The sequence below is a fragment of the Asparagus officinalis genome, chromosome 8 (assembly GCF_001876935.1).
Source record: "Asparagus officinalis chromosome 8, Aspof.V1, whole genome shotgun sequence".
Taxonomy (NCBI): Eukaryota; Viridiplantae; Streptophyta; class Magnoliopsida; order Asparagales; family Asparagaceae; genus Asparagus; species Asparagus officinalis.
In genome coordinates, this window is record NC_033801.1 from 98,383,688 (window position 1) to 98,399,463 (window position 15,776).

The 15,776-nt window shown below is 32.1% G+C and overlaps 1 protein-coding gene across 6 annotated transcripts; it reads left to right on the plus strand.

Moving 5' to 3' along the window:
* LOC109822789 (ATP-dependent DNA helicase Q-like SIM) lies at positions 1,630 to 7,776 on the plus strand. 6 transcript variants are annotated; one of them, XR_002242268.1, is made up of 10 exons: positions 1,630 to 1,756; positions 2,520 to 2,677; positions 3,570 to 3,685; positions 3,780 to 3,803; positions 3,900 to 3,992; positions 4,075 to 4,344; positions 5,881 to 5,980; positions 6,073 to 6,183; positions 6,370 to 6,559; positions 7,373 to 7,776. XR_002242268.1 is itself a non-coding variant. In XM_020389034.1 (9 exons), exons 6-9 carry the CDS (start codon positions 5,931 to 5,933, stop codon positions 7,604 to 7,606), a joined length of 585 nt encoding a protein of 194 aa, XP_020244623.1. In that variant the 5' UTR covers positions 1,630 to 1,756; positions 2,520 to 2,677; positions 3,570 to 3,685; positions 3,780 to 3,803; positions 3,900 to 3,992; positions 5,881 to 5,930; the 3' UTR covers positions 7,607 to 7,776. The 6 variants fall into 6 exon arrangements, 3 of the variants coding, with proteins under 3 accessions (XP_020244623.1, XP_020244621.1, XP_020244622.1); XR_002242269.1 differs by having other exon boundaries at positions 4,133 to 4,344; XR_002242270.1 differs by having other exon boundaries at positions 4,205 to 4,344.

Sequence of the window (15,776 nt, forward strand, 5' to 3'; positions counted from 1 at the left end):
GATTGACTGTTAATGTTTACATGGTCTATGTTAAATATAGTTGAGAAATTGTTAATTTTAAATTATGAGAACGTAGTGTACCAAAAGAAGAGATCAGGATAACATGTTCCCTTTTGCAATTTATTTGGTAAATATCATTGGAAACATGTTAACTTTATCAGGTCGCTTGTACGAGACAAAGACAACCAAGGATAATATGTCCTACAACGTAGCGACAACGCCGTACGAGACAAAGACTAGACTAATTCCAAGCTCGCTGATTCAACCAAGGATAATATGTGATAGCTGTGTATATGAACTGAAATACTCTTGTATATATGTGAACTATAACCAGAATGTGATATAAAAATGATGTACAAATAAGAAGGAGCAGTATTTATCATGCTAACTAATTAATTTTTAACGGTGTCACTTAAGAGAATAGTTAACATGTTATCCATAGCGCGTAACATGTTAACGATAATAGTTAACATGTAAACTAGTAGCCAACATGTTAACTGTTATAGTTAACATGTTAACTATTATATGAAAACTGATAACTATCACAGCTTACATGTTAACTATAATATGAACGCATATTAAATGTAAAAAGCAACATTATCAGGATAAGGGTGTTAGTTAACAGTTTACAAATAATAGTTAACATACAATGGATTATAGTTAACAATTTACTAAATATAGTTATCAATTTACCATCCAAAGTTAACATGATATCAGTATAACTTAATAAGCAAACTGCGAAAGTTAACATGTTATCAGTGTAACTTAACAAGCAAACTGTGAAAGTTAACGTGTTATCAGTGTAACTTAACAAACGAAAAAAAAAGTTAACATGTTATTAATGTAACTTAACAAGCGAATAAAGAAAGTTAACATGTTTCCGATAACATAACAAATAACATATCTTCTTTATATACTTGTACAATGAAGACTGATCCAATCAGTACAAATACTAAACATCTATATACTATTACTAATAAGTGTTACCCTAGGTAATACCACTTGGCAAAAATAACCCATACAATTATAAACGCCACATGGCAATCACCTCAATTCCCCAGTTCTTCATTTCCCAAGACCGACTCTTCGTTTCCCCAGTTCTTCATTTCCTCAAAACCAATAGCTCTTCGATTTCTCCAATGCCGCTTTGGCTTCCGCTTAGAGCCTTAGGGGCTGTTTATTTTGAGTATTTTGCCTTAGGAAGGGGTGGAAGCTGCCATTATGATAGCTTTCTCCCCCAAAATGCCTATTAAAAAGGCGTTTTGGGGAGAAAGCTCGCATAATGACAGCTTTCTACCCCATTATGGCAGCTTCTACCCCTCCCGGAGGCAAAAAAACTCAAAACAAACAGCCCCTTAGATTTCTCCAATGCGCTCTCTGTCTCTATTCATTAGATCCCCATTTCTAGGGTTTTTTTAGCCCCCGCATATCGAAGCTCGACCCCCCCCCCAAGATGTTTTCGCTTGCGGCGTTCTCCCTGGCTCCAAGGCTTCGACCTCGGACGATCTTGCGGAGCTCGAGCAGTGGAGTGATTGGAGTGCTCTTAGTATTTTGGTGGGTGATCGGAGCGATGAGCGTTGATTTGAGGAGGAGGAGGAGGAGGAGGATGGTGAATTGATGGCAAGATCGTGAAGAAGGGGAAGGTGAAGCACGAGTACCCGTGGCCTCACAAGATCGAGCCCGATCCCAATGTCAAGGGAGGGATCCTTAGCCCTTCGAGAAGCCTCTCATGGATCTGGAGAAGAAGATCATGCATGTGAGCGAATTTTTCTTTCTTTTTGTTACTTGCTATGCTACGAATTATTCTTTGAGCTTTTGATCTTACTCACGAACTTGAAAAGATAGCTTGATTTTGGTCTCATGTTTGTAAGTACAAAAGATGGCTGTTGAAACTGGACTAGACTCCACAGATTAGATCTTATAACTTGAGTCTAAGTATGAGCAGGTAAATTTTTATTTATTTTTATTTTTTTGAAAATTTCAAGCTCACTTTTTAGCAATTAGGATGCTTTCTTTTTTAAGAAAATAGCCGGTCTTCTGTTCCTAAACTATAACAATTCAGAAAAGAAGGGAGATGTATTGAAACAGTTTCAGAAAATAAATGCAAGAGGAACATCATATTCAATTGAAAAAGTTACTAAGGAATAATTTGTTCAGCATTGATAATAGAGGAGAGTCATCACAAATGCTAAGTCAAATATCTAGCCAAGCATCACAATCTATCTCTGACAACTTCCTGCAATCGGCTGAAAGAAAGAATTTAGATGAGCTACGTGAAATTCGAGAGGTAAAGTGAACAATAATACTTATTTTCATTCTTATATTTCCATTAGTGTTATTGCATGACTCGAAAGTATTGTAAAAGTTATCGTTTAATTCCAGACATCATGACCCATGAGTAAAATTAGAATATGTATCTCTTGATTCCCTTTCTTATTCGGCTTCAGTTTTTTAATTAGTTTTGTTTTTTATAATCATAAGGTGGATATCATTATGATATTCCTCTTCTTATAAACCAGGCGTGCACCGATGTGACGTTGGCGACTATTATATACATTGAGAAAGAATATAATTGATTTTTGAATGCTTGCAATAAGTGTAAGAGGAAGGCAAAGCCTGATGGGGGCAAATTTAGGTGTGACTATTGTCATGAATATGTGAAGGTGGTTGTGCCAAGGTATTAGATCTACTAAACTTGAGATTATAAATTTACTACATAATGCACTATTTATATTATCATGTACCTAAAATCTTAAACAGATACAAAGTACAGATTAGAGTTATTAATTACACTGGAAGTGCTTCATTAGTTATTTGATCGTGAGGTTAGGCAAATAGCAAACATGTCGGTATTTGATTTAAGAGAACTGATGATCAAGGTAAAACATATTATAGCATGAATTGCTTCATTAAAAAATGCTTTGTGCTTTCATTTTCTTATTATATGACTCTGTAACTAAATATTAGTTTACTCCATAGTAATCAATCTTTTTCACAGTCCGGGAAAATGAATACTTTTCCTAAATAACTTGATGTGTTGTTGGAGAAATAGTTTTTGTTCAAGTTTCAAATTACAGAATACAAGATCAAGTAAAATTGGTATAGCTATACCGTTGCTAGAATAAGCAACGACAAGAAGGTGATAAGTGTGTGCTACGTAAAGTGTCCTGAATATTAGCACATAATATGCATTTTAAAACCTGGGACACAACAGAAAAGTGTCCTGAATATGTCTAATGAATGTCCAAGTAGTTGCATATGAGTGTCCAAGGGACTGTCGTATAGAATATATATTCTATTATTCTACACTAATAAAACTTCATGACAAGTGTGTGTGCTACAAAAAATCTAATCCTTTGTTTTAATCTTTTTTTTGGCGAAACACAATTGTGGTGATTGTGGGACATGCAATTCACATGCCAAGTTTCTGATGGAATTTTGGAAGATTACCAAGCTCTAGCTATTATTTTCAATGGTTGCTTCTTTGTAAAAAGACTTACTTCATGTAGTATTTTTTTTCCTTTTCTGAGTAAAGCGCAAATATTGTCTCTGATATTCTGATTATTCAGAGCTGGAAATCTGGTTGATCAAACTGTGGCTGGGGAATCGGCTGAAGTAACTTCTTCTGCTGGACACGTACAATTAGCGGACTTGCAGAGAATATAAAGAGGCATCCAGTCACCAGGTATTATATCAGTGCTTTTCTGTTTACTTGAAACTACTTCTGCTATATGATTCTGTAAGGCATTTGACATTTTCTTGCTTTTGAATACCATCAGCTGCTGTTGAGGACCCTGATGCAGGTGAAGTCCCATCCAACACTGCAATAAAATTTACGACAATGTTGCATAGAAGATATAGTCTATTAATTTCTCATTTTCTTTTTACCCCTCATACAGGTCTAGGATTAGGGGATATTTTGACACCTGATTTGGTTTCTCCACTGATTAAAAAGTTACAAGTTCAGAAGACTGGTGTCATACTTACCTGAGGTGAGTGCTATTTTCTTAAATCTATTGTGAATGTTATAACGGTTGATGCTCCAGTTCTATAACGATGTTGTGTAATGATTAGGGCCCTTGGACTCCCCAAATTATCACAGAATTATTATTTTCAACTGGTCATTTTTCAGTTGTCATACTTGAATTCGTTGTACTAAGTGAAGCTGAACGCTTTCCCCAAGTCTCAAATTGCTTCTATATAGAATAAATGTTTCCAAGCACCATCAAAATAGGATGATCTCACAATTGATTATGAAGACTGTAATGTGATATGAAAGCACCATCAAAATATAGATCGAGGAAGCTCGCCAGGAACGTCGTCGTCCTCGCCGGAATCGTCGAGGTGTGTGGTTCGTGTTTGCATTGTAGTTTCTGTTGAATCAGTAGTTTTGTTGTTTTTGCTATTTGGATTATGTGTTAGGGCTCGGTTTTGGTGATTAAATGATAGTAGATGGGATCAGGAGGGAAAATTTTGATCTAGATATGAAAATGGAATAAAGGGAATAATATGGAAGTAAATGGATTGATTGAACTTTTACCATAATAACTGGATCAAAGCTAATCATGCATCTAATGTGGATATCAGCTTTTCTGTAGCCAATCTGGCAAGTGGAGCCTATGTCATTATAGCTGATGGAAGGTTGCAGGCTTAGGTTCAGCATTAGCGAGGTGAGATGTATGAGACCTGGGAGAAGTCATGTTATGTTAGGGTCTACGTAGTCCCATATTGACTAATTAGGGACATTGAATCATGGGTGTTATCTCTGCATGCCCGCTGGTTGTGGTTGGCTTTGATATCATTTTTAAGAGAGCGAGGAAACTCACACCTAAAAGCTACGCCTAAATTTTTATAAACCCGCAATTGACACCTTATTATGTCAACATGGGACTGGATGAAGTGCAATATGAAAAAGTTAATACTGACTGTATGTGTGAAATTTAAATAGAAATGTGTGATGGTTCTCTTGGTATTGAGTTCTTGAGAAGAATTTGCGTTTAAACTGTTCGAGAATAGGCCAATGTTGGGCTGTGCAAAAGTGTAATAGGATCAGTTTGGATATCTGAACTTCTCATTAACACGAAATATAAGCATAAATCTTTAATATCATTCTTGTGTGCCTGCAGCATTGAACTGGCTCCTTGCTGCATCCTATTATCCTAGACACATCACAATTGAGAACATGCATTGCAGTTGAACCTCATTGTATTTATATGCTTACATCCGTTCGACAATCACTTTCTTAAATAATAATGTTTGCCCATACAACTTTTTCGTGAATTGAAACACAACATTATGGAAAAGCGGGTGTAAGCACCATCAATATAGATTGTGAAGACTGTAATGTGAATTATAATTTTCCATTATAAGAATTGTATAACTATTCTGTGTAAGAATTTTCAAAGTAAGTCTTTTATAGTAATCAATCTTTTATTTTCAGATTTCCTCTTTGAAAAGAAGAAAACTGCAAGTACTTTCTCTGATTTCATTTTGTTAGGGTTTTCTGCATAAAAAGTTCTTTTTTTAGTTAGTTTCTATTGGAACTTTCTCTGATTTCATTTTGTTAGGGTTTTCTGCATAAAAAGTTCTTTTTTTAGTTAGTTTCTATTGGAACTGATTGAAATATAAATCATGGTGATGAATTTGATCTAAATTCTAATTTTTTAAGTTAGAAAACTGTAGGTACATTCATTATTTTCCCCCCTAATATGTTGGTATTAAATTCAGTAGTTATTATTTGGCTAATTCATAGCATGAAATTATTCTATTGAGATTTTAAGTTTTGGATAAATTTGTTAGCTCTATCTGAGCGTGTCCTATAATAAATTTGTTAGCTCTATCTGAACGTGTCCTATAATATATGTCCTAATTATTTGTCAGCATGTTTCCTTGGATCTGGACAACCTGACCGGACTGTTGAGTGCAAAGATATGAGTGGCATGTATAGGATAATTTATGTTTGTCCTGAGACGGTATTAAGGTAGAAGCTTTCTCTCGATTGATATTTTTAAGTTTGGGTAAATAAAGTCGTTATTTACCATGTCGACATTCCCAGAGGTTTTCTTTTTGCAGACTTACAGAACCACTTACAAGGCTTGCAGAAAGTCATGGGATTGCACTCTTTGCCATCGATGAGGTTCACTGCGTTTCAAAGTGGGGCCATGATTTTCGACCTGATTACAGGTCTGTTTTAGTGCTTACTAGCTTGCTTGCAAATCTCTGGCTGCTGGTACTCTTCATGAAGAAATTCTATCTACATCGGTTATAGTAATGACCTGTCTTATATGATGTTATAGTATCCTTTTTTTGTAGCAGACTGAATGTGGAAATATGGAGTATTTTACTGCATTTCTTTTTCTGTATGTTTAGGCAATTGTCCATACTTAGAAAGAACTTCAGCTCTTGCAATTTAAAATTCTTGAAGTTTGACATCCCATTGATGGCCCTGACGGCTACAGCGACGATTCCAGTTCGTGAGGACATTATCAAGTCTCTGCACATGTCAGAGGAAACAAAAATTGTCTTGACATCTTTCTTTCGACCGAACGTACGATTTTCAGTGAGTTATAAATTTTGTGGACTGGAATTAACAATTTATTAGCTTTCTGTACTTGCAATGTAATTGTTACCTCTTTGATTGGAAATTTAAGGCTTGATATCAATTCATTCTTTTAAGGGTAAATTTCACAAACACCTATGAAGTTTTTGGTGGTTTGTACAAAATTGTTTTCATCCATTCAGAAACAAGAGATGACCATATTAGTAATTTTTATGAACCAAAACTTGAAGCTGACCTATTCAAATTTAGTTAAACCTGTTAAAAGCTTTTTCGTAATATCTGAAACCAAAAAAAGGGATTTCCAACCTTATTTTATACTGAAAAATAAAATTAAAAATAAAATTAAAAATAAAATTAAAAATGTTAATACAAAGCTAAGGTATAGCTTTTGCTTCTTATTTCATCATCAAAACAGTGTTTGAATTTTGTTGACTTTGTGAACTACTACAAGTAGAATCATGGCGAATCATATCTTCTAATCACATGCATATTTGACCATATTACTTTGTGTTAGTTAATAGTACTTCCTCTAATTCTTTCCATTCGGCGTTTGAGGTCTCAGAGTGTTAATTATAACTATGTTATCTCAGAATTGATTTAGAGACCATTTGTACCATATAAATTACAATTTCTCTCTGCCTTTTCAATTAACATCCTTGATCAAAATTTATGCAATGTTTGACCATTATCACTTTGGATTGGCTATTTCTTTTCGCTTTACTATTGATTTCTTGATTCTTCTCATTAATTGTACAATAATCTTTTGCTGCCACATCATTAACATGCTAACTATTATGTTAAGCTGGAACACAGGGCTCGCTATCGGTCACTTGTGACAATGAAGTTGGAATTTGTTCCTCGGATAACATTACTCCTTGCAAAAGAAATTTGTTGGAATCTGATATCGAGCACTCAGTTTCAGTAGACTTGATTTCTCCGCAAATGTCTAGCAACAAAAAGCAAAAAAAGTTCAAGATTGAAAGAGAGAATTATAATATTCTACGAGACTTCAAGCTACTTTTTTATAAATCTCTATCTGATTCATGATGTCTGAAATTTATATTTAGTATTCTGGTCTAAAACCTTATTCACTAAACTTTTGTATGCACTACATATTTTTTGGTGGTTTTGTGTTGAGAAACCTAACTACTTGATATGATTGTGATGGATATTTTGTTTATCAATCTATTGATAATTATTGCATTGATTCATAGATATATATATTTGACAAGTATCTCTATGTGCTTTAAATATTTCGTGGAACTAAACTTTATGCTGCATACTAATTACTTGGTATAGCAAAATATTATAACATTAGTCATATAGACATGAGACATTTTATCTATTTTGTTATGATAATAAGGAAATTATATATTATTATTGTTTTATTTTGCATTCTTTTGCTACATCAATTTTTATATATTAGACAAATCCGTGCATCGCACGGGCCTAAAACTAGTACATTAAGCAAATCTACACTTTGCACGTTCATAAACATTTCACATTCATAAACATTTCACATAGTCTAGAGGAGGAGAAACTAATAAACTCTTCACTCTCAATTTCTTAATTTCAATCTCCACCGACACGTCACTATGCGTCCAACGCTTCAACACTCTCTTTGGTCAGCAATCGTGACCCCCAACCTGAAATTAACCTTCGTCGACATTGCTGAGAACGGCGGCGGAGTCGTCGGCAATGTCGTCGGCCATGGAATTAAGATGAGAGTTTTTTCTTTTCCTTCAGTCAACTGACCACGGTTCTCTTCTTCCTTCAACTGAGAAAGAAGATAGAGAAAACAATTCAAATCAAACCCAAAAAGGGGGTGGGGGGAGGTAATGATATAGTTAATTACTAGTCACTCATCTTTCCTTTTTGATTTCCACCTTTGTTTTGTTTCTCGTCATAGTTAACATTTTATCAATAATAGTTAACATGATAATGGTGTTAGTTAATAGGATAATGGTGTTAGTTAACAAATTATAAATAATAGTTAACATATAATGGATTATAGTTAATAATTTACTAAATATAGTTATCAAGTTATCATCCAAAGTTAACATGATATCAGTGTAACGTAACAAGCGAAAAAAGAAAGTTAACAGCCTAATATGTTATTAGTGTAACTTTTACAAATAACAGCATCCCAACTCCCTTTTTCTCCCAAAATATGTACACATCCTAACTATTTATATACAAATCATAATCATTCAAAACTATAAAATTAGCTCAATATTTTAACACTCAAGAACACTCAAGAACATTGATGAAATGTTCCTCCTAAAGCTAACACAGAGAATAAGAACTATGCATGTAATGATTTCAGCCTATCATAACTAATATTGTGATTGATATTAATACTTGGATAACAATAACGAAAGCTTCACCTCAATCAACATAAAACCACCACATGAGAAACAATAAAGAAAGCTTCACCCACAATCAACATAAAACCACCACATGCAATCATCCAAAACTATAGGAAAACGAAAATCTCACAAACTCATTCCCCTATAGGATTAAAGTTGCAAACACAATAAGTACATTACCAATCCATAGAATACATGGCTAAAGTTCCTCGACAATCTGACAAAAAGGGAAATTTTAATCAAGAATGAAGAAACAACTCAAATTTCAAGCATCAAACAATCTTAAGTTTTGCAAAATTCATCCTCGATACTTCTTTAGGACTGCAGTTCTTCTCAGAGTAATAAAAAGGCTTACCGTTCTCCAGAGGAAATCACCCACCTCCTAAACACCGGCGACGTCACCACCCTGCCAGCACTGTCCTTCTTCAGGGGACGCCCACGCGGCCGTCGCAGCGCTCCTGGCTCCTTGGGATTCGACGGCCTGCCACGTGGTCACGGAGACGACGGCTCCTTACGATCACCGCTTTCATATAGCTTGCATTGATATATGGTTTGGGTCTCACAATTCATGTCCGCTGTGTTGATCAGCTGTCGAGGTCGACGAATCGGTGGAATCGCCGACGACAGCAAGGGGACAGAGATGTGATCCCTCGACGGGGTATTCATCGGAGAATCGAAAGGTTAGGATTGATATTGGGAGGGGAGAGGAGGAGGTACGATTAGGGTTAGGGTTTGGTCGGATATTAGGCATCAAAAAGTTTTTGTTTGGGGATTTGAGAATGAATAGGAGAGAAGGGGATATTGAAAGAGGAGAGGCGGTTGGCAGAGCTCCGACGACGGTGGTAGTGTTAGTGGTGTAGAGAGAGGAGGAAGAAGAGGTGTGATTTTGGGGGAGATGATAACGTTTTTATGGAGGGGTAAAATTGGGTTTTGGGGAAAACATGAGCTGGAGTCATGATGGAGGGGGTTGGGTAAATTTTTTTTTAAAATTTTGGGACTGCAGCACATTACAAATAATATGAGCGGCTGGGGAACATGACTTTTTGATTTTTGGGGCATTGAAGCAATTTTTCCTAATGAAAATGAAAAAAAAATATTAAATTTAAGAGAAAGTACTATAATGAATTTTTGAGCATTTATATATAATAATACATAAATTCAAGAGTGAAATAAGTAGAAACAGTCTAAGAATCCATATTTTAATAGGGTATATATTAAAGCAAAATCAAAGGACCTCAAAACTCACAAGAGGTTTCCACATAGGATTTCTTCTTCACAAATTATTTTGACACATAGACGTTAATCTACACTGTAAATTAAAAAAACAAATTTGTTATTAGCCGTCCAAATTATGAAAATCAAATATTTTCATAATCAAAATCTCCGTGATGCTTGTTTCAGTCCATAAATGGCTTTAAGCAATTTACATGCTTTTCCACTGCTCCCACTGACTACAAATCCCTCTGGTTGAGACATATATACGCACTCTTCTAAATCACCATTTAGAAATGCAGTTTTGACGTCCATTTGCCAGATCTCGTAGTCATAGTGAGCAGTTATAGCTAGTAAGATCTGAATAGACTTTAGCATAGCCACTGGAGAAAAGGTTTCATCGTAGTCCAAACCAGGTCTTTAACGAAAACCTTTAGCTACCAGTCTAGCTTTAAAAGTATCTACTTTCCCATCTACACCCAACTTTTTCTTAAACAACCATTTTTAACCTATGGGTATCACCCCTTTGGGAGCATTGTCTAAGATCCATCTCTTAGATCATTGATGTAAGACATCAAGATACAGTCTATAGGTAACTCATTATTGAATGAGTTGACTGAACGACTCATCGAGAACATCTAGTTAGTAATTATACTTAACTGTCAAATAGAAGTTCTCAAGTGATATAGTACATAGTAGAAACATCTAGTTAGTAATTATACTTAACTGTCAAATAGAAGTTCTCAAGTGATATAGTACATAGTAGTCTCATGACCTGAGGCATGAGTGCAATATCTTACATGTCAGTATAGGTGTGCTTAGACTTTTACCTAACCACAGTTCTCATCAAGTTGTGCATAACGGTTCTTGTTGAGTACATCCCAAGGCATAAGTAGATATTGAGATGCCAATATGAGATTCGTCTCTCCCAGTTTAGGGGGTTGATGTCATAAGATTGTTTGATATAACTATAACCTGAAAATCCTTAGCCGAGAAAAATAAGATAAACTGAGTGTCAGTTTTGATCTTATAGGTTATGAGATTAATATCAACAAACACTAATTGAGTAATTAGGGTTTGAAATTTTTCCATACCCTGGGGTCAATAGTTTGACATGGTTTGACGAAGAGACTGGACTGTACGGCATTATCACTGAGTGGTACTGATAAAATTTTGTAAGCATCTTGCAGACATTTATCACAACTTATACCCGGGTAGTCTTCATGTGTAGCTAGCACCTTTGTTGTACTTATGGATATGATCCACTGCCGAGTTCATAAGTTGGGCCCTAGAGTCACACCAAGCGCGTACTTGAATCTTATGAAACACAATTTATAGAGTGATGTGTATGATTGACACACATATATGATTTTACCGGATACACATAAACGGTTATGTATATCGATAAAATCAGAATGCTATGTGCTTAGGAAATGAATTCTAGTATTTTTCCTATAAAGTTAATTTTTAGTCAACTAGTTGACTTTTGGTCAACTCATTGATTTTTTGGTCATATGATGACTTATTAGTTAATGATTGGAAAATTACGAAATACCGTATTGATGTGGTATTTTCATTTATGAAATACGAACTTTATTATACCTTGATTAATGAGTCATGAGATGAGTCATTAAGGTGGTATGGTTTGGGAACATGGTTTTAGCACATAGTTTTGATTCTTAATGATTCATTACATGACTCATGAGAGTCATTGCATGACTCATGAAAGAATCATTGTTTTGATGACTCATGGTGTGACTCATAGGATGAGTCATTCATGTCATGACATATTCTTCCTCTATAAATATGAGCTCTCTTTCTTCTTTCATGGTTAATGGAAAAATGAAATAAAGGGTTTATTCATAGTTGCTTTCCATAAAAGAAAAAGAAGAGAGATCTACCTCTTACTAAACTCTAGCAATCTTTGAGTAAGAGGAAGTAGTAGGATTTTAAGGTACCCCAGGGTGGACATCTTGCCTTGTGTCTCAAGAAGACTCCGATTTTATCAAGCTCACTTGAATACTTGGAGATCCACTACGAGGAGATTTACTACTACAAGGAGCAAGAATTAGGGGTTATTCGATCTTCCATCGAATCACGCTTCAAAAGTATGACTTTATAACCCTTGTATGCTCTCTCGAATCACGCTTCAAAAGTATGACTTTATAACCCTTGTATGCTCTCTTTAATATAGGAATCATGTTAGATTTAATTAGGATGGTCCTATTTTACTTTATAACCCTTGTATGCTCTCTTTAATATAGGAATCATGTTAGATTTAATTAGGATGGTCCTATTTTGCATTTCATGCTCTCTACATGCTTAGTAATTTTATACATACAATATTCTGTTGCGTATTTAGCATGTAATTAGCACGAATTTCCAACATGATATTTGGATATTTAGCTTTTTCTAAAAATTATAGAAAAATTTACCGTGATTTTTAAAAACGAAAACATAATCTTACCAAATATAAAGAGTCTGATTTTAGAAATTCCTATAATCACGATAATCATATATTTTCTATCAATAATAGCCACCTCCAAATTCGGGTTTTTAAACTAAAAATTACGAAATCATATTAATTTAGAAATTCCAAAACTCAATTTTCGTTTGTAATATTTTATGATTTTGAAAAACTTTCTTAGATTAATTGTTGCTATATTTTTGGATTTTGATTAGTTTTTAATGTTATAGGTACGTGATCTTCGTCTTTGTAGAGGGAGCCTTCAATGGATAGATCAAACAAGGTAATTAATTAAGTTTTGGTGAAATATTTTCGGATTTTAATATTTTTTGTATATAAAATATTATTATATTTTTGAATTTTTAAAAATATTTTAAGGTTATAGGTACGCAGTCTTCATCTTCATAGAGGGAGCCTCTATTGGATAGATCAAACAAGGTAATTAATTAATTTATTTTGAATTTTTTCTGATTTAAAAAATTTATTCTATATAAATTGTTGTTATATTTTTGGATTTTTAAAAATATTTTAAGGTTATAGGCATACTATCTTCATCTTTGTAGAGGGAGCCTCCAATGAATAGATCAAACGAGATAATTATTTTATTTTTTTAATATTTTAAATTTTTTAAAATATTAAAATTTTGAAACATATATTTTAAAAATATCATATGGATATTTTTTGCTTGAGTGCAGTGAACAACTCCAATCATGCTTATGCTTTTGTAGATCTGTAATCGGGAATTCAAATAAATTTTGAGAAATACATCTGGTAAATAACTTTTATTTCATAAAAATTATTTAGGTTATTTTAATTTCTGTAAAAACTATATTTATGCTAAACTTATTTAAAGTTGTGTAAATTTCTAATTTGCTTTTCCAGTCACTTTTTCTTGATTTTTTACATTTTTGATTTTTTTAATTATTTCTTAAAATAAGCTGTTGTAATATTTTCTATCTTTTTATAATTATTATTTATTTTTTTATAATTCTAGTCAATTTTTTTATAATTTTTAAAAATACATTTCTGAAATTTTTAGGTTTTCGTTTAAAGTAAGATTTTCGGTACTATCTTCTTATAATTACTTTCAAGTTTTTATCATTTTATTTTATAATTTTTAAAAATACTTTTCTAAAAAATATTTAGGTCTTTGTTTAAAGTAAGATTTTCGGTTTTGACAATAATATTTTCTAAATAAATTTATAGTAATTGCATTAAATTTTCAATTTTTAGAAAACATATAATTAATTTTGACAGAATATATCTTATAAAAATAATTTATAATTATTTTTAAAATTGCAAATTTGGAAATAAATATTTCTAAATACTCTAATTTGGAGTTAATTTTTCACAATTTAAATATAATTTTAATTTTAAAATAAATATTTCTAAATATTCACAAAGGTGGTTACTTTTTACCATTTTTGTTTTGTATATCTTATTTGGCGTTAATTTTTAATAATTTAAATATAATTTTAATTTTATAAATACATTTTATAAGATATTTTATTATAGTATATAATTTGTAGTTAAATTCTTATATTTTTGATTTGTATATCTTATTTGGAAGTTATATTTTGATAATTGAAATATAAATTACATATTTTAATTTTAGAAATTTTATAAGTTATTTTTAATATTTCATTTAAAATTTTTGGTTTGTATATATTCTTAGTAAGTAAATTTTTTATATTTTTTAGAAAGTTAATTTTTTCAAATATTTAAAGTTTTTTAAATTGATTTCTTAAAAATATTTTAATTTTTAAGAAACCATATTTTTAGTTCTGAAAAATATGAAAATTTTAATAATATTACAACAATTATAGTATATAATTGCTATTTATTTTTTAAGCTTTTCTGTTTGTATATCATATTTTGAAGTTAATTTATAAGGTATTTAAAAAACTAGAATTATTTACAATTTTTATTTGTATTACAACATACCAAATTTTTTTTAAATATACATGTATGGATTTAATAATTTATAGAATATCTTTTATAATATCTTTAGTAACTAATTCAAATCAATTATTCAGGTATAGAAAAAATTAATTTATAATCATACATTCACATATTATAATTTATTTACAATATTTTTAATGAATTATAAATATTAGATATATATATATATATAATTTAAATCATTTTTATTAAAATAATTTATTTACTGTATTTATGCCAACACCTTTTGATTTCATAATTAACTTAGGTCTCCGTGAGAATATGAAAAATATAAATGGTAGTATGCATTTATTCAAGTTTCGTCGTATACGATGTCTTGATGTCGTAAGATCAAGACGAGGAAGTAACATAAATGCTTTAAATGACCAAGAAAATAGAGTTGATATAAAGAGCAAGGAAGCTTGAAAATATCGTAAAGATATTTTAAATGCAAAGTGAAACAAACAAATAAAAGTTATGGATCAATCTGCCTTTACGATACGTCCGCTTAGAAGTATAACTAATCAAGTGATGCATATTAGATCGTCTGCTAAGAATCAGGATCATGTTAACATTGATACTTACGACATTGAAAATCAACATCATGGAGGGAAAGGTACATTGTACACTAATATTTTGAAATATTACATTATATAATTGTTATTTATTGAATTTTTGAATTTAAACTTATAATTTTATAGTTTTATTATATCGGTTAGTTTGTTTATTTTCATCAATATTGCTAGTATCATTTAATGCCAGATAAAAAACTTACACAATATGAATGTTATTAGCAATGATCTATTACTAGTAAACACGATTTGTGATGCCCCTGCTTTTACACATAGCTGCAGTCCATGGTAAACTCGGAAATATCAACTCTGTCATGTACCCAACACTGTGCATAAACATGTTTTTTACATCACATTAATATTACTCTAGCATATATCAAATGTAAAGAAGTGAGGGTATAAGCAGATATAACCAAGATGACAATACAAGGGACACATTGTAGAGAAGAGATATTCAATAATAACTATGAATATGTTCCAACAGAAGAAAAAAAGTACATCTGATAAACTAAAACAAGAGTAATATATATATATATATATATATATATATATTTGAAAGATAAGTAATTTCATTAATATCATAACGCTAGTACATATTTACATCAGTTTGCTAGGTAACACTGAAAATCAATCTTTAGGAACTATAGAGAGGGGAG

Excerpts from the sequence above, each read along its gene's own strand:
- LOC109822789 (XM_020389034.1), top strand. The coding sequence starts at position 5,931 with ATGAGTGGCATGTATAGGATAATTTATGTTTGTCCTGAGACGGTATTA. Across the intron at positions 6,184-6,369 it reads GATTTTCGACCTGATTACAG|GCAATTGTCCATACTTAGAA; the intron begins GTCTGTTTTAGT and ends CTGTATGTTTAG. Across the intron at positions 6,560-7,372 it reads GACCGAACGTACGATTTTCA|GGCTCGCTATCGGTCACTTG; the intron begins GTGAGTTATAAA and ends GCTGGAACACAG.